The sequence below is a fragment of the Bacillus rossius genome, chromosome 7 (assembly GCF_032445375.1).
Source record: "Bacillus rossius redtenbacheri isolate Brsri chromosome 7, Brsri_v3, whole genome shotgun sequence".
NCBI classification, from domain to species: domain Eukaryota; kingdom Metazoa; phylum Arthropoda; class Insecta; order Phasmatodea; family Bacillidae; genus Bacillus; species Bacillus rossius.
Window position 1 is genome coordinate 63,232,859 of NC_086335.1, and position 18,881 is coordinate 63,251,739.

General features: G+C 36.4%; 1 protein-coding gene across 6 annotated transcripts in view; it reads right to left on the reverse strand.

Annotated features, from left to right (window-relative positions):
* LOC134534199 (longitudinals lacking protein, isoforms H/M/V-like) overlaps positions 1-18,881 on the reverse strand; it is a 55,270-nt gene that overhangs the window by 32,575 nt on the left and 3,814 nt on the right. For all 6 annotated transcript variants that reach the window (XM_063372427.1, XM_063372424.1, XM_063372422.1 and 3 more), the window contains exons 2-5: positions 15,425-15,594; positions 13,006-13,170; positions 8,433-8,712; positions 6,120-6,277 (exon numbers count right to left, since the gene is read on the reverse strand). In XM_063372427.1, the coding sequence (XP_063228497.1) occupies positions 6,120-6,277; positions 8,433-8,712; positions 13,006-13,170; positions 15,425-15,562 (741 nt within the window). In that variant the 5' untranslated portion in view covers positions 15,563-15,594. The remainder of the gene's footprint in view (positions 1-6,119; positions 6,278-8,432; positions 8,713-13,005; positions 13,171-15,424; positions 15,595-18,881) is intronic.

The following is an 18,881-nucleotide window of genomic DNA, read 5'->3' on the forward strand; positions in this document are numbered from 1 at the left end:
AATGGAATTCCCCCTCCCCCCCATTCTGTTAGTCCATTTTTCTTTGTTTTTTTCCATGTTTGTTGACCATATTCCTGTTCTGGAATATTGTGTGGCATTAAATCCTGACAACAGCAATTTTTGCTTAATTTGTGTTTTTTGTCATTTGTGTTTTTTTGTAGTTTTCTTCTGCAGACATACATGTGCTAAGCAATGGCGTATGTCCAAAAGCCTACATCAAGTCATGCACTCCCATTGCACAAATCTTTCAAAGATAACAAGAAATAACAAAATTATTTCTACACAATCCACGTGCGGTGATTAGCCTCACTGCCTCAGCGTTTCACTCTTTGAGTCTTTGCACATGCAGCTCAACAATTTGCTACACAAAATATTTTCAGACACGTGTACAGAATGTCCCAGAACTCAAAATGAAGCTGAGAACAGCTGATAGGCCACTTAATGATGAATCTGATAATAATAATAATAATAATAATAATAATAATACAAGTATCATAGTTTGTGAGTTAGAGGCACTTTAAATGATTTTAAACCCTACCTTTAACTAAATTATTAGATACTGTGACTACAAATTTTGATATTAAAATTTAAGACATTTTGTTATGCACTCATTTCATTGATAAATATCCAAGATCAAATCAAACTTGTTACACTTTTCGTGGAAACAAGAAAAAATCTTTGCAGAATTCATGCATTAATAATTTTTAAACATGTAACTATGACTATTTATACTGCAAATATATTTTTTTGGAAAACTATTTCAAAAGATAGCTCACTTAAACAAGATTTAAAAATGGTATAACACTGACCAGTTTTTTTAAATAAAAAAAAACTATTGAATTTTTTAAAAGAAGTTATCAGTTTTGTACTACTTAGAAATCTTTCTTATTCAAGTAATTTTTAAACAACTTGCCAAATTAGTATAGTAATTTTTTTTTTACAGTATGAATAGCCCAAGTGACCCAATAAAAATATTTACCTCCCCAAAAGTATACCAAATTTGACTTTATTATGAATTGTTAGCATTTGCAGGGTAATTCATGACAGCGTAGAAAAAATTAAAAATAATACAGTGAAGCCTCATTAATAAAAACCCTGTTAATATAAATTTCTCATTAATACAAAATGTTTTCAAAGTCCCTAAGTAATATAATTTGTTACAAAAGCACGGTTATTCATCATCATCATCCTCCCCCTCCTCAAATGCTTCCAGCCTGTGGCCGGGTCAGCAAAGTCAAATGCCTGCATCTTCCTCTGTCCCTCCACCATTCCTCCTCCTTCACTCTGTTCCGTTCTTCTCCTCTATCCAGCACTCCAACTAATGCTCTTTCTCCTTTAAGTCTTCTTTGGGGCCTTCTTCCTGTTTACTTCAACTCCCTAGGCAGCTTCTCTATTATTCTCTGGACATGGCTACATCATCTCATTTTTTTTCTTTTTCCACGATATCATTCAAGTCCTGTACTCCTGCTTGTACCATCTCATTCCTGATCCTGTTTCACCTTGTAACATACTCTTCATACAATTAATTCTTATTGCTCTGATCTTCCCAGAATCTCTCTTGTCCTCAGTCCGAGTCATTGTCCCATAAGTGACAATGGGCACTTGGTAAGTATTGTACAACATTTGTTTGCATTTTAATGGCACCTCCCTCTTCCGTAACAAATCTCTCACACACTTGCATCTAGTTGTAGTCCTCACCTTACTATTTTCTCCATGTTTTCGCCACCTCTCTCCGATACACTTTCTGGATACTTAAAAGGTTTCCACCTGTTTCAACTCAACACCTTCTAATTCTCCTTACTCTATTTTTGTTTGTCGTATGACTACCACTTCACTCTTTTTAGGGCTTTATCTCATACCACATTGCCTCACTTCCTCACTCCATGCCGTTAGTTGCTCTTGCACTTCCCTTCCTTTTCTCCCCACACCATCAAATTTTCAGCAAATAGCAGCACGGCCTTCATCTTTCCTTCTAAGATCTCTTCTTACACTCTCTTCATAATCCTCTCCAACACTATAATGAATAGCAAGGGAGATAATGCACTTCTTTGCTTCACTACGTATTATGTAATAAAAAGTAAGTTTTTATTAAAAGCGTAAACAAATTACATGTAGTAAAGGATGGTTATCACAAATATCCCAGAATAATATTGTCGCATTACAGAATTTTTCGTCTTGAGCCAACTTTAAATTTTTGTCTTTCTCGGTGTGGGCTGGTTGTGTGTCGCCACAGCTGCACGGTGGTGTGACTCAGTGATGGGAGCATGTGGCAGGCATGGGCGGTTGTTGTGCTAACATAGCACATAACAATGTGTGGCGTGAGCCTGGTCACGTGTCTGGAGCTGCCATGTGATGTTTCTGGGGCGAGAGCGACGTGGGGCCCCTTTCTGCCAGCTTGTGCCCCGATTGCTAACATTTGGGAACGGTGGGGCTGAAACCTTCTGGAAGATGGACTGAGGGTTTTTAAGTGGAAGTTAGTGTGAGCTCGAGACTCACTGGTCGGGCTCTGTAAGCTTGTCAAATCAGCCAAATTTTCGGATTAGCGAGACTCCACTGTAATTTAAAAACTACACAGGTTTGAAAATCACTTTATATTAAAAAAAAAAATATATATATAAATATTTATGTTAAGTACTTTACATTAAGTTTACCACATAATCATTTGAAAATGCAAGCATTGTATGCTTGGATTCTTGAATCTCCTCAAGGGTAAAATATTTTTTATAGCACATCTAATGGAAAAACCCAAAGTTACCTACTTCAGACAAAGATGAAAATTGCAAAATAGATGCAATTTCTTTCTTGTTCGATTTGCAATACATTGAACTTAAGCAGACGTTTTTATGCAAAATGTAAAATACTGTACTTTTTGACTGTTTTAGAATCTTGAAATATAACTCTTGAAATAAATGATTTGCACAGTCAGAAACCAATGAAAAGTAATGCTCAACAAGAAATGATGTGAATAATAGTTTAGCCGTTTAGCCTTTGTAGCCTCAATTTCACTACTATTTGCTAAATAGGACAAAATATTAATGTAATGTGACATTCTTATACTTTTAATGCATCAGCAGTGATGGCAGTCATATCCACAAAAGTTATATTTCTGACACTTTAGATGGAAAAAGACACAGCCACACTTTTGTGAGGCTATCACAATACATACTTTAAAAAAAAAAAATCTTTTTAAAATCTGAGACAAAAGAAACAGCAGCACACTTCTTGTTTACATTTCACATAATTTAATGGCAATGCAAAACACAACAATTACGTTGGCTGTTGCAGCACTTGCAAGCCTTTACAGTTTTACACTGTTGCCAAAACATTACCTACACATGACAGAAAAATTTGTGCTGTGAGCAATGAACACACCAGAATTATTGTGTAATATATGTAGCCAACAGCTAAACAAGCCCGATTTATCGTACGAAATAGAGATAAACACGACAATTCTCATGTACAAATAGTTTTCTTTGTTTCTTTAATAAACAACACTATGTGATTCTCTAACTGGAAGTCTAAATACTACCCTCCATAAATCAGTAATAAATATGGAAAATCTGTATACTTTGCAGCAATGCAAGAAATGGACATTCACAAATGATTTATATTTAGTGTGTGACAGTAACCTGAAATGAGGCATAAAAAAACAAAATGCAAGTTAGCAAACATAGCACCATTACTGTATATTTCGGGACTTAGGAACCTACGGACACCTGTAAGTAAATGGGAACACAACAATAACAACACATAACCTATAACAGCACATTAAATGTTAATTTATTAATATAATGTATTATGAAAGTGACTATATAAAAACCAAAACTAAGATATTAAAACAAAAAAAATAAATAAACAAATATTCTGCGAACCTACAACACACATACGTATGTTACAAATAATAAACTGTCTATGCCGTGGTTGCTATTTGTGGTCCACAGCGGAAGTTTCTTTTTTGGACTGGACTTTGTTTACCCCTGGATGGTCTTATTCCCGTCAAACATCTGCGTGTTGCGGGCAAGGCTTCTCACCATGTTTCGCACACCTCGGCTGAGGCAGTGGAGTGGTGGGGGTGACCCAGTGACTGGTCACGTGACTTTACCGCCCCGCGGAAGTAAGAGAAACTAGCACCTTCTGGTTTGTTTGGGAATGAAGGGGAAGCACATCAGAAGAGTATATACAGACCCGACCTGGGCACAGCAAGCAGAGAGGGGGCATGAATGAGTACGCCCTGCCACCGCCCCGCCAGACCACTAAAAGCTCGAAAGTGCACCGATTGTCGGAGTTGGACTTAAGTCTCTGTGACTGATTGATAGGAGCAACTTTAGATCCTCCAGGTGGGGTCTGTGTTCACCTCGAAGCAATAAAAAAATTAAGTAAAAACTAAACATTAATTTTTATAATTTTTAGGTTTTTTTACCCTCACTATTACGTGCAAAAATTAAGCAGGGAAACAATATTGTAAGACTCTTTGCAGGGTTTTGTCATCAAGTTCTGGAATTAAATTTGTAGCATATGTAACCTAACTGTTACTGTTTTTTTTTATTAGCGAAATCATGTGTGGCCATACAAGCAGTGTGAGAGGGATCTGCTGTGTGCACCTATGCTACGACCATACAACCAATAGACCGCAAACTCAACGTTGTATTTCTGTAACCACAAACAATCGCCGACTGCACTGCCATCAGTGAATGAAGTAGTGTGATCGGAAGTGTATGACCAAAGAATGAATTGAAAAAAAAAAAAAAAAAAGTAATTGTCAATACGTTTTGAGCTTGAATGGATGTGCACTAGTTAACTATCATTAACACGTAGTCTAGTAATAACAATAATAAATAGAGACAAGATTATATGGTTTTATTTTAAGGCCAATTTAGTTTTTAATAAAAAGATTTTGGTGCTATGGTTTTTATTTTTTTCAAAATTCTATTTATTCATAAAGATAGCACAATTTTCAACAAACATGACACTTACTTGTTTGATAATAATTACTTTACCAAAACAGTCATTTTGGCTGATACATGATGCACTTTTACAATACAATAATTTGTAATGAGCATGTTTAATGGGAACAATAAAATCAGCAAGCATATGGGCGTTTGTAAAATTTCCCAATGTTATAATGTATAAATTTAGTTACTAATAACAGCTGTATTATAAAAAAATAGTAAAACAATTTCCAATCTATTCAGTACATATATTTTGGTACAAACTACATGCTAAATAACTTACATTCATTAAATTTACTATATTAAAAGATTACTTTTTTTTTTTAATATGGGTTGAATTTTGATTAATTATGATGATTTATTTCATAATTTTTTGGGGTATGTCGGTGCTTTATGGTGTATTTACTTGTATTTTGGTGTTATGTGGTGTACGTACATACTTTTAGGTGTTATTTCGGTTTTATCCCAATTCACCATATAATCTTGTCTCTAATAATAAACACATGTAGACTTGTTTATTGCCAAAATTTTACCTGCAGGATGCTTAATACAATTTCAGTATGCTGAAAGTGGTCTTCTTATGTTAAATTTTTTTAAAGTATGGTCTTAATTAGACCTGCTAATTTCATTTTCCTAAGTTATCACAGAAGCAATCAGATGGTAATGGGTTACCGTAGGGAAAAAGCCCGCATTTTAACCAACAAAAATATTTTTTTTTACTAACATTAATTTAATGCATACATTTAAGTTGTTGTTAGTAAACTTTTCAATTGATACTTGATCATGAATGATGATGATTTTTTAAAGAGCTAAACAGTCAGTGGTGTAGCCAGGATTTGTGTATAGGGGGTGTTAAGAAGCATGGCCCCCCTGTATTAAAGCGGGGGTCCGGAGGTCCTCCAACGGAAAATTTTTGATTTTAAGGTGTAAAATAGTGCTATTTTAGCAGTTTTCGGTTCTTAAATTTAAATATTGTAATGGTAATTTTTTTTATTAATTTTAATATGAAATATGTTTGAGTGATGGATAAGAAATTAATTAAAGATTTGGTGCTAAGGGGGGGATTTGAACCCCCCCCCCCCCCCTGGCTTCGCCCCTGACTACAGTATGTACCGCTATCTATAGTGCTTGGGTACATCTGGACATCTGGGTACACAGCTAGTGACTGACCTGCAAGGAGGGCGGAGGGCGTGTCTCCAGCACCACAATGGGCATCTCCATCTGGTCGTCCTCCGTGGAGGTCGCCACGGTGACGCACTCGGGCACTCTGCAGTCCGCGACGGTGGGGCGGATCGACAGCTCCGGGACACTGACGTCCATCGTCATGCCTGCACACACCGGGCGACACTCGCTTACATCACCTCTATTTCACGTTCGTCCACTGCCAACAAGAATTTGATTATTAAAGTTTCAACTTGTTACTGTAGTTTATGATGCAGCAAAGTCACAGAAGTTCAGGAATGTTGTGTTTTAAAAATTCTGAACTACTAGTTCAAGATGTTCCCACACAATACAATTTCCTGTCAATAAAGTCAAATGTTTTGGTCCAGCCATTTTCTCCATAAGATCTGTGTTATATTTTCCCATGTAAGAAGTAGCTCAAAAACTGAAGTTTCCCATATAAAACAAAGATTTTTATTCTATAGTTGAAATCAATTATTCGTTAGGAAATTCAAGTTTTCTTATTTAATTAACAGAAATATGAAGTTGCCCAATGTGTAAATTCACTTTCTGACATTCTGGGTACTACAAAAACGTTAGTTCCGTCTCACGTTCGGATCACAGAGTTTTTGTTGTCAATTTTATTTAAGTTGGTACAAAATATTTTTATTTTGTAATATTTATTAATACAGTGTCAACTAAAAGTGAGATTAAATGCAAATGTGTTCAATGTGTAAATTCTCTTTCAGAAATGTTTTCAAACATAACTTCAATTTTAACTCTTTATGTACGCTTTTATCCAAACATATGCAAGTAAGAATTAATTTTTTCTACAGAAAAATTTAACATTTTGTTGTGCTATAGGTTTAGGCCCTCTACTTCGTAAGAAAACTTTACCATTTGTCAATTTATTCATACACACTTTTAAAAAAAAATATGAAGGAGAGAATATTTTCCTTTCCCCATAATATAAGAAGTATTTGAACACATTCCCTTCAAAAACATCTTCAAATATTTTTACTGTATCTGTAGATCTTTGGATTTCTTTCCGAGAGGTCATTTACGTTCTGATATGTGATTATGGTAGTGCAAATACTACTATCAATATAAATAAATGTAACTAAAATGTCGGTCTGGGATTTCCGAATTAATGCATATTAATGTCATATTGGCAAATAAAATACATGAATTTGATGTAAATTTTACAGAACTATTAAAAGATCTGTGTTTGGATACTGGTAATGGGGAAAGGTGAGGTACAAGTAAAAGTGGTTAGCATAAAATGTACATCCCGCTTAAGAAAATTTTCTGCATAATTTAAAAAAAATCCAGCAATTGGCCTATTTATACATACAATTTTATTATTTTAGTAAGTTTTCCCTATATCTTATATCTAAGTACTATGAGTAACTTCTTAACAGGGTTAATTGAAAAAAAAAAAAAAAATCTGTAAATTCAATAAACACTTATATAAAATTTTTTATATGAAATTAAAAATTAAATATCATAACGTCTAAAGAAAGACGAGTGGAAGGAATCTGTTGCCCAGCATTGCTCGTAACAAAAAAGGGGAACTCAGTCTATAAATTATGTAGCATAAAAAGAGAGACTTTTACATAAAACAGGGCTGAGTAGTGAATGTGGACAGTTAATGGTAGCTATAAGACCTTAAAGCAGCTACTTGTCCTATATAACAGATTGTCTTATGTGATGGTACTTATACGTCACTGCTGCGCGCAGTCTGTACTTTGCTGCTGTTGCGTGGTGAATGGCGAGAGCAAATTTTATAGTGAACTAATGAGACTGAGCCCTTTTTTATTTATGTACATTTGAACGCATAATTACTTTATGACATGGTCTCTTTTTCTGTGATGCAGACTTTGCAAGCAAGTTGATAAAAGCTGGCCTCCCTTCTCTTGTTTACCAACCTGCTGGCCAACAAGTTCCAGACAGACAGACAGACAGACACCCTTCCCTCATCTTTCTTCTACGTCCCCAGTGGCGTAGCCAGGATTTGTGTACGGGGGGTGTTAAGAAGCATGGCCCCCCCCCCGTATTAAAGCGGGGGGGTCCTCCCCCGAGAAAATTTTGATTTTAAGGTGTAAAATAGTGCTATTTTAGCAGTTTCCGGTACTTAAATTTAAATATTGTAATGGTTAAATTTTATTAATTTTAATATGAAATTTGTTTGAGTGATGAATAAGAAATTTAATTAAAGATTTGGTGCTAAGGGGAAGGGGGGGGGGGGGGGGGGGGGTTTGAAGCCCTAAAACCTCCCCCTGGCTACGCCCCTGTACGTCCCTACAGTGCATTTCCACGCACCCAGGTAAGGGGGCTGGGGCTGGGGCTGCGCGGCAGCCACGGGCGGCATCGGCGGGGGCTGGTGGTGCTCGTGCTCGCAGTCCTTGAAGAGGGTGCGGCGCAGGATCTCCGGCCCGCGCTGCCGCTTGGCGCTGGACAGCCGCCGCAGCTTGGTGAACGAGCGTCGCGACAGGATGGGCAGCGGGGTCACCTCCGCGGTCGAGTAGTTTGCCCCGTCCTTGCCCTCCGGCACCTCGCACAGGCCCTTGATCTTCAGCTGGTCCGCCGTCTTCAGCAGCGACTGCACACCGTCGGAACACACTACTGACCGACCCTGAGCGACGGTTTGTTTCAACTCAGACATGTTTCACACAAACTATGCAAAAGAAGTATTTTATTCAACAAGCTGAACATACTTGCATGGGAGGCTAACCTGTTTAAAGTTATTCAAGTCAACAACATTGCACTATTGTGGCTCGTTACATTATGTATATGTATATGTATGTATGTGTGTGTGTGTGTGTGTGTATGTATATATATATATAAATAAAGAAACAAAAGAGATGGTTCTGAAGTGTCATAACATTCTCAGTTAATGTAGAATTTAGTATTTACGTTTATAAGTAGTAACATAAAAGTATATAGAATATGAATTGTAACTGTATTACAACCATAAATTTTTTTAAGGCATTTCAATATGTTTATCCCATCCTTTTAACAGAACATCTGAAAATAGGAAAATAAACAGTGAAATATGTAGCAGTGTAATATGATACTTCCCCCCCCCCCCCCCCCCAGTTTTCTATGTCCATAAAAATTATATCTAATGCATGCTGAACAAAAATATTTATAATAACCACACTCAATCTCATTATAAGACTTGACAATTTTTATTCCAGTAAGAATCTGAGGAATCTTGGAATCAATGAACCAACTTATTCCTAACATTACTTATCTCAAAACAAACATGGACAACTTGGCATAGTGATTTTATTGTTGCAGTGTAAATAGAATTGATTTTATTCCTAAGGAAACCAAGGCAGTACATGTTAATATTACAATCTGCAGCTAATGGTTAAACCCTAAAAGAAAAAGAGAAACCAAGTTAAGGTTTCTTTCCCGCTTATTTGAGAACCTTAAAAATGCTTGGTTGGGCCAGCAGATGTGTGAAACAAACTTTATTTTGCACATGCTTAAAGGCCCTGTCACACTGTCAAATTTTAGCTTCCAACACCTTCCAATATGTTGGATACAATATCTTTGAGGGTTGTGACGTCACGTTAAACGTCACTATCGCAGCCATGTTTATTTGAGAGATTGAATGTCTAGAGTTTCCTTCAAATATTTTACGTATAGGACTGGTTCTAAAATATGTTGGATGTTGGATGGGATCAGCCAATCAGAGTATTCTAAAATAAAGCGGCCGCTTTTGTTTCCGTTTCCGAAGTGTAATAGTTTAAATATCAGCAATGGCGAATGGGAAATAAATGCAGTAATTGAATTAATACTATTTTATTTCCTGTTGGAATATGTAATTGTTATTGTATATTTTCCTCCAATTGAATCTGTATCTACGGAAGTGCAGGTTAATATATTTGACTAAAAGAAGTTACTGTAGTTTTGGAATATTATGGTCCTTAAACCAGTAAACATCTATTCAACTTACGATCATTATTTGACTGCTATACCAGTTTTGCTTATGTTCAGGTATTGTTGATACACTAAATTAAAACAGCAAGCATTGCGTACAAAATGTGCCATCAGGAATGAGGTATCAAAACTAGGATATGCATTTCGGAACTTTTACCTACAAATCCAAATTAATAACACCTAAAATTAATTTTAAAGTATCTCAATTCAGAGACTTAATGTAACTAAAATTATTTTGGCTTACCCAATCAATCTTTCTTATAAGTCATTGTTCTCCTTATTTCACAATAGCTGCTACTCTGTAAGTATTGTCAGGAATTTTCTGGAATATAGACTTATAATTTCCTGACAATAGATGGTACTGACTTATGTTAAAGCAGCATCTCTGAGTAAGCAAGTAGCTCTGGTGATTTGCAAGAAAGGCCTAGAAATATTAAAATTCTGCCTATGTGTTCAATTATTATTATTTAAGTTTTGAAAGTAATACCATTTTTCGTGAATGTAAATATTTGTGTAGCAGATCCTTGTCAGTAAGCCTATACTTCCCAGGCTGTACGAAACAAGCATACCTGGTCTAATATCTCGTTAAAAAATTATTTTAAAGAGATAATGTGACAGGTGAAGTTAGCTTAAAGGCTCATCAGGTTGAGGTTTGTAACAGTAAATACACTTAATTCAAAATAAAACAAAATTGCCAATTTCTAAACACAGCAAAAATTAACACATTCACTTTAAAGTATAGGAACAATTTTGATGAAATACAAGTGAAAGTGTCCATACAACAGCAGCTAGTTGGGTGAGAAAATAAGCGGGAATGAGAAGGGATATGCCTACTTGCAGATTTACATTTAATTATATGTTTTATTCTTACTAAACATACCTTTAAATATAGTTTTTGAAGAGCACTATAAATTGCACTACAAATTTCAGGTAAAAATTTTGAGATGGTGTTGTGTGGAATACTTGTAGAGAACATAAGGGACTTAAATGATTCCCCTGTCGCCAAAAATCTTAATGAACTGCCAGCCTCTGCTTTGCTGGTATAGACTGGCACAAATGAGTATCCTTCTTTGCAATGCGAGACTCCACAATTGAATGAAGAAGATCAAAACTTTCAGAATCCATTATTACATAGTTCGGAAATGAATCGGCATCTTCGTATCGAAGTTCATGACAAAAAGGGGTAAAACACCATTTGCTTGCCGGGAAAGTATCCACTGTCTCGTCCACCATCTGCGTTTCCTTTTCTTAGATTTCTCTTCTAGTTTACTGAGACTTGCTACAATTGCAATTACAGCTACAGCTTTTGAAACACTTTGATGCTCTTAATGCAGGCATTGCAAACAACTGGAAAACGTAAATTTTAAACTGTGTATGATCACAATATACCTAAATTGGAATATAACCTACTTAAAAAAGCCCGCGTTCCTTGACCCAAAATTTGTTTTTGATTCTAAATACTGTCATTTACAGTTCTCTACAGAATGTTTGGTAAAACGAGCTCACTCAAAGAAAATTGATAGTGTGAAATGACTTCAAATATATTTTACATTGCTCGTCAAATAATATTGAATACAATATATTTGAAGACGTATTTCATCCATAATCACCCTTCAAATTTTGTTGTCCAATTTATTGGATACAATACAGTGGCGTCTCGTCAGGGCAAGCAAGGCAAGCAGTGCTTGCCCAGGCAGTTTGCAGACAATGTATTTTTTAAATAAATATTTTATTCAGAATAGTATTTTACTTTGGCTCGTGCCGTTAGGTGTACGTATTTTTTACATTATCTTCTTGGGACCCAATACTGTGCGCTGTGCGCTATAAGAAAAGAACTCGTCGACACACAAAACATGCTGCTTTAGAAGCGCTGGTAGGACCGCTTTCAGCAGGAAGGCTGCCGCAGTAGTTTCCTTTCGGAAGGGGGGTGGCATGGTACAAAGGTTCAGGGAGGGGATTGGCTGTAAAAACACGTGGTAGAAGCTACTAAGGAAGCGCTTTCTTGCCGAACTCAAGCGAACATGGCCGAAGCAGACGGCGGAATTCTTCCGCCGACTGCTTCGGCTATGTCCGCTACAGTTCGGCAGGGCAGGTGGCGAGGTGGCGTTTCAGTCGGCGGTCGTCTCTCGGGGCGCGCGCATCTCTCTCGCGGGCTGTTGGCTGGGAGTTCCCTGCGCCCTATTGGGTAACCAAAGGCTGGCAGTGCGTGGGGGATTTGTGGGCGTACGGGAGGCGGCCTAGCAGTGCCAACTGCTACCGACCGCGTCCCGCGGGTGGCGGATACGGGATCCTAGCTCGAGAGTTGCAATCTCGCTGGAGTGACTGTGAATAACCACGTACCAGTTAACAGAGTTTATGATCACGTATGAAGATAGTTTATTTTGTGTTGGTACAAAAAATACCAACATTTAATTTTTACTGTTCTGGTACATTTTTATGAGCTTCATCTCTTTATTTTAAGTACTTACTTTGCCATGTGTTGTCTGTTTATATATTTTGTACCAGATATCGATGATACTACACTCCCACTTAGTATATAAATAATGTAGAGTAGGTATTTTATTATCAGAATAATGTATGCCAAACATTATTATTTTTAAAAAATAGTTTATAATTTAAAAAAAATGTCAATTTTTCTACCTGTGGAATAGTCAATGTTTAGTTAAGAAAACTACTTAAATAGCACCCTTTTGTACCTTTAAATCCATATTTTCCCGGGGGAGGGCCCCCGGACCCCCCCCCCCCCTCCCCACCGCGTTTTGGGGTGAACGGAGTTGTTGCTTTCCCTCATGTAAACCTCACGCCTTGCCACTGATACAATATATTTGACAGTGTGACAGGGCCTTAAGACACATTACTTGAGGAAAATCTAGAGCATCACAGTTTGGCCAAAGCAAGATTACCAAAAACAAAACTGAATACTTGCCCTGAGGCGGAGTCTTACCTGCAGTTCTGCCTGCGAGACATCTATTTCACCTCTGTACACAAATTCAATTATAAATTTGAGGTCGCTGAAACACACGTCCTGCGGCATGATGATCGTCGGATGTTTGCATGGGTTCTCCAGCAACAACTTCTGGAAGTATGACGAGCATGCTGACAGAACAACCTGCACAGAATGAAACAAACTTGAAACTTTAAACCGGGAAATCAACTGAAATCACAGTAAATTTTCCAACGGATGGAAGCTCCAGAAGGACTGGAAGGAACGGAAAGGCGTAGGAACACTTTTATTGGCAGGACAGGAAGGGAGTGGAATGGGTTTGGATGAAGAGATGGTAGGGGTTAAAGATGTTCTGAGGAGAATGATAAAAAGGGGGAGGGGGAAGTGAGTGAAAAGGGAGGACTCCTTGCCAACAGGTGAAAGCCCAATTGCAAGCATAATAGTCAATTCAATTCACTTAAAAAATGGGTACGTGGTTGCCACTTGCACTGAAAGTGAAACTTCACAGATAGAGAGATAGGAAATTTGAAACACATGTACAAGTGTGCAAGTGTATAAGTGTTCAGCGATGTGAGTATATATAAAAAAAGAGGCCAGTATCAGATAGAGAAAGTATGAGAGTAAGCATGTATGCGAGTGAGCAACTATGTGAATGCAAATATGTAATAATAGTAATATGTATTCCAAACTTGCTACTGGCATCTGTGTTCTCAGTAAGTAATTTAATAGCTAAAATATGATACATAAATTCACCTTTAATAAAGTACACAATGAAGGTTAACTGAAACAAACATGGCAGTGAAACCCTGTAGTCTCTTATAGTTGTCAGACTATCTACTTTATTCTTTATTGAGCGCCCCACTCCTGAACGAAGCAATTTTCATTAAGTGCAATATTGGTGCATTTTTTTCTTTTTAGTAGTTCAACATCACAATGCTGCTCAGCATGATTAAGGCACAGGCTGTGAACTTATACTCTTTTGTTGGATTCAGCCTTAAGAAGTGACAAGTTAAGTGCTTGGTGTCTTTCTAAAATAAAATGGAGCCTGTGATTATAAGCATTTATATTAATGTGACAATTAACTAGTTGTCATTTTTTGTGGATCTTCATGAATTATTTAAACTCAAGTAAAACCCTCTTAACAAAATAAAATTTGAGAAAATTTCAAGCATAAGTTTAAAACAAAATAGCACTGGATCTGAAAATACATACAATTGTACTTTTTCAATAAAATTTCCCAGTTAATAAGTCTAAATTTCTAAGTACATTCATAACAGGGATTCATTATATTAAAAATATTGACAAGTTTGCCTAAAAATGTAGAAATTCATCTATACTGCAAGCCAAACTTAATTTTCATATCTCAAAAATTCACAGGAGGAAAACAATGAGATTGGTGAAGTTTTCTTAGGGTGACAAGGGGGCAATGGGGCTAGGGAACGCTGGGAGACAGGTTGAACAAAGAGGTGTATAGAGGGAGAAGGATCATAGGTGGAAGATTCAGAAAGAGTGGAAAAGAACGGAAAGATGAAGGTAGGTATTCCTGGTGAGGACGGGATGGGAGTGGAATGGGATTGAGGGAATGATACTGGGTGTGAGAAAAGGAAAGGACTTGAGGAAGAGGCTTCAGAAATTGGATGAGTAGGAGGGGAGGGAGACCCCTTGCCACTGGACACAAACCCAATCACAAGTTTATCAATCAATCAATCAATCAATCAATCAATCAATCAAATAAATAGCATGTCTTGGGAATGGATAAATTATGTGTGTGTAATGCACCATCAATTGAGACACTCAATATTAACCATTTCAGCTGGCTCAAATCTCTCACAAGCAGTATTCATGGTCCAATGTATCACATCAGTGGTAAAACCACATTCATCATGGCATTGCAGCATCGCAGATCCTTCAAATGTCATTCACTTTCTACAATAGCTGGGAGTAGCAAGTCTGCCACTGCTCTTTTTTTTTTGGCAAGGCAGCTGATTCCATTTGTAGTCGTATGAATCCTGTCTAGTGCTAAAACATTGTGTGGATTCTTTTTGGTCAGTTATTTCTATACTCAAGATAGGCCTTCACAATACATGATTATGCATAACAAATGTTGAATTCAGTTGTATTTCCAGGTTATGGTGTAATCTGAACCAATAATGTCCGGATGGGAGGATGGGCATGAAATCATGCACATTACAATCCTTGTATAGCAAGCAGACTTGCATTTTGGAGGACTCTGGTTAAAAAACCTCGTACACCCTCATGATTTTGGCACTCCGTGGTTTCCCAGACATCACTCCAAACCAGGCATGTGATGGGACGGTTACTCAAGGTAGGCCATTGTCGAGGTAGGCCATTCGCACATCTTGAACCTAGTCGCGGTACAAGAACTAGTGCTACGACTAAGCTCGCCTGACCAGCGCACCTTGTGTGCCTTCAGGGAGGAGTCGTTGCACGCCAGCGTGACATCGACGAAGGCTTCGTTGCGCAGCAGCTGGTGGAACACAGACGTCATGTTGGACTGATAGTTGTTCCAGCGAAGGCAGTAGTGCTGCCCGGCCATGCTGCCAGCCTCTGGACACGTCCTATTGGTCGCTGAAAGGCATTGAAACACACACTTCACACTGCTTCTACTCATATCATGATTAACTTTTGTGAGCTGGGCTATACTGTTTTAATAATTTATAATAATAACAACATGTAATATGTGCTTTTCAATAATATACATTAATTGTAAGTTTCAGAAAAATAAACAATAGTGACATTTTCCTAGCATGCTTTTCTGGAACTATACCTAACCTGATGCAAATATAGCAAATATCTGCCATTTATTTTTTTTGCCTCCCAAACCTACCTTAAAATACGGAGTGTAGTACAAACTGCACTCATATTAAAACATCACATCAATGACTGAACTATTTGCTATCTTAGATGTTCAAGAAGAAGCATGATTTAGTGATGTAAAATGTACATTGAAAATTCTTATATTTTCAGTGACTTTTTGGAATCATTCTGTCCTTAAGCAACTTTATAAACATCATAGAACATTTGAAGATGTCTGTACTAGTTTTTTTTTTACATAGCACCTGAACATACAATTTAAAGCAGTGATTACTATACTAACATTAAGAACCCCCTGACCAACCTCACAGTTAATAAATTTTGCTACGAACCACTAACATAAAAATCTACAAACCCAGAATAAATAACCTTTAAATTTTATGTATATATACATATATTTTATTACCTTCTAGCCTAAGGAAAATGCTTTAAAAAGCATATATATAAGTGAAACACAATAATTATGCTTAGTTATCAATTATGTTTCTACTCTATATTCATTACTTCTTAAGTGCCTGAAAGCTAACATAAAAAGACAAATGATCTCTGGGTTTGCATAGACATTTAAATTATTTAGTTACTATTGCAAAAAAGTTAAAATTGTGATTTTTATACTAAATTTGATGGGAACTCCATATTGTCCAATTAATTGTTCTTGCACATAGTGCATTTGAAATTAACAGCCAAATTTATTACTTTAATGGTAATTACAAAACAAAACTTTGACTAACTATTAAAGCATAAAATAGTGAACTAAATCTTTTACAATGATTCAAACACATCATTTCCAACAATAAATGATGTATTTGTAGTTAACATTCTAACGAAATCATTTGCAAAGGGCTACATAGAATTCCAAATTACTTCAACTATATAAAATATTTTATTTTAACTTATATATATTTGAGTAATAAATTCCAACTTTTATTTACTAATTCAACTATTAACACTGTGATAGTTAATAAATTACAAAATCATAACTATTTAAAAGTGCTACATATAATTTTTAATGGTAGTTCATATTTTCATTTCAATAATAGCTCTTAAAAATGAACATGTTAAATTTGTGTTAAATATAAATCATGAAAATATTTAAGTTTTTCATTTCATAGATTTTCGTTATTTTCAATAAATTAGAAAAAATAAACTACTTCAATTAAAAAAACTGTACAATTATTACAAAAGCCTTGCTAAGTTCTAAATTGTTTTGCCTTGCTAAGTTCTAAATTGTTTTCAAATGTCTTACTTAGTATACTTATTTTCATGAAATTCATCTTCTATTATTGATGTGTAAACAGCTTAGCTATTGGTATACTACACTTGGTAGGAGTGATTTCGCGAATGGAACGGGATATGTAACCACAGTGATGCCACCTGTGGCGGATGGCACGAACCAAAGTTTATAGAAACCAAGGGAAACATTATAGTATTTACTGTATAATGGATTCCAACAAGATGGGCAGTATTTTAATGAAATTCATTGTGGAAAAACAGGCCCAAAGCCAGGGTTTAGTATTTTTTCTTTCAAGTCATTTTCGCTTTTACCGAAGGTGTTTTATTATGTAGTTTAACCTATCGCTCTGCAAATTCAACGATTCGAAAGTCAACATAGCTGTTCCGGCAGTGAATTCTAGCGTCACGTGCAGTAAGTGCATGTGATTTGTGTCAAGAAATATAATTGAAAACACAATTTTCAAATTATAAGTTTATTTGCAACTGAGGATAAATGTATATGCACATCACTGGCATGTATCAAAAGATTCGCTTGCATTATAAAAATGAATTTCACACCAGTTTCTGATTAAAAAACAAAGTGATTTTCAGCACGTAAAGTTTGCAGGACTTTATTTTTGCATCTTAAAAATATTTACTAGGAAATATTATTTCTTGTATGGTTTATTAAAACTTCTAAAATTTTATGTCTACTTAAATTGGAAAATTATTTTTTTTTTTTAAAAAAGAATAATTATAAATAATTTTTAAAACTGAAAATTGTGTTTTTAATGCCTATGTTTCCATAATATGTTCATATAGATTAACCTGTAATCGTGGTGCTGTGCTCAGGATAAAACCATAATTATTAATAATAAATGTCCGGTGGAAGCGTCAGGCTAATTATCTAAAAGGACTTGCTAGAGGGGTACAGCCCACTTACAAAACACAATTTAAAATTAACCTCCCTGACAGTAGGAAAGGTTACGTGGATTGTGGTTTCAAGTAGCAGCAAATGAAAACAATCGTTTGGTTTGGTTTCATTAGAGGCTTTTACTGTTGATTAGTAGTTTAGTATCTTTTTCATTGCCGGTTTCTTACATTTGAAAATATCTTACGGCATTACAGCCATCACAAACAAAACAGGTAACAATGTTAGATTCTTATTTTTGATACATTACATTGAGTACACTAACGAATAAAATAGAAAAAAGGGGTCCGGGGGGGGGGGGGGGGGGGACCACCATTTCATGCTATACTAAGTTCAACTGTTTAGGAACATTGAGCTCGCAGGCTCATAAAACAAATATATGTGTTTAAAATACAATATTTTATAATAATAAGGAAAACTTCCTAAAACTGGCGGAGTTATCAAGATGTTCTTCACTTCTTTTTGAGGGGTGTCGAAAGATGGAGGGAGACTCCGTTATAGAGGCTCACGAGTTACATTTTGAGGTGCAAAATGTGGCGCCGGAACTGGGCCGCCATCTTGAACTGGTCTGGGGTCCTTGAAGCACTCTGGAATTCTTGAGTACTCTGGGATTCTGGAACCCTGCCTTAGCTGGCAGGGTGAAGTAGATAGTGGCTGTCCCTGGGGGTGATCCGGGGACGCGCGGCGAGGGAGCTCGCATTAGCCATAGAAGAAATAATTATGCCGAAAACCAAAAAAAAACTAAAGTTAAGCTTAACTATTTGGGCAGCTACGAAGAAAAACTAAAAAAATCTAGGCGACATGGCCTGGCTCAGAAAGCAACTACATTATTGCCGAAAGCGGATCACGATAGCTGTTGGTCGTTACTGCGACCTGTTGCGAAGATGCGCGCTGGACG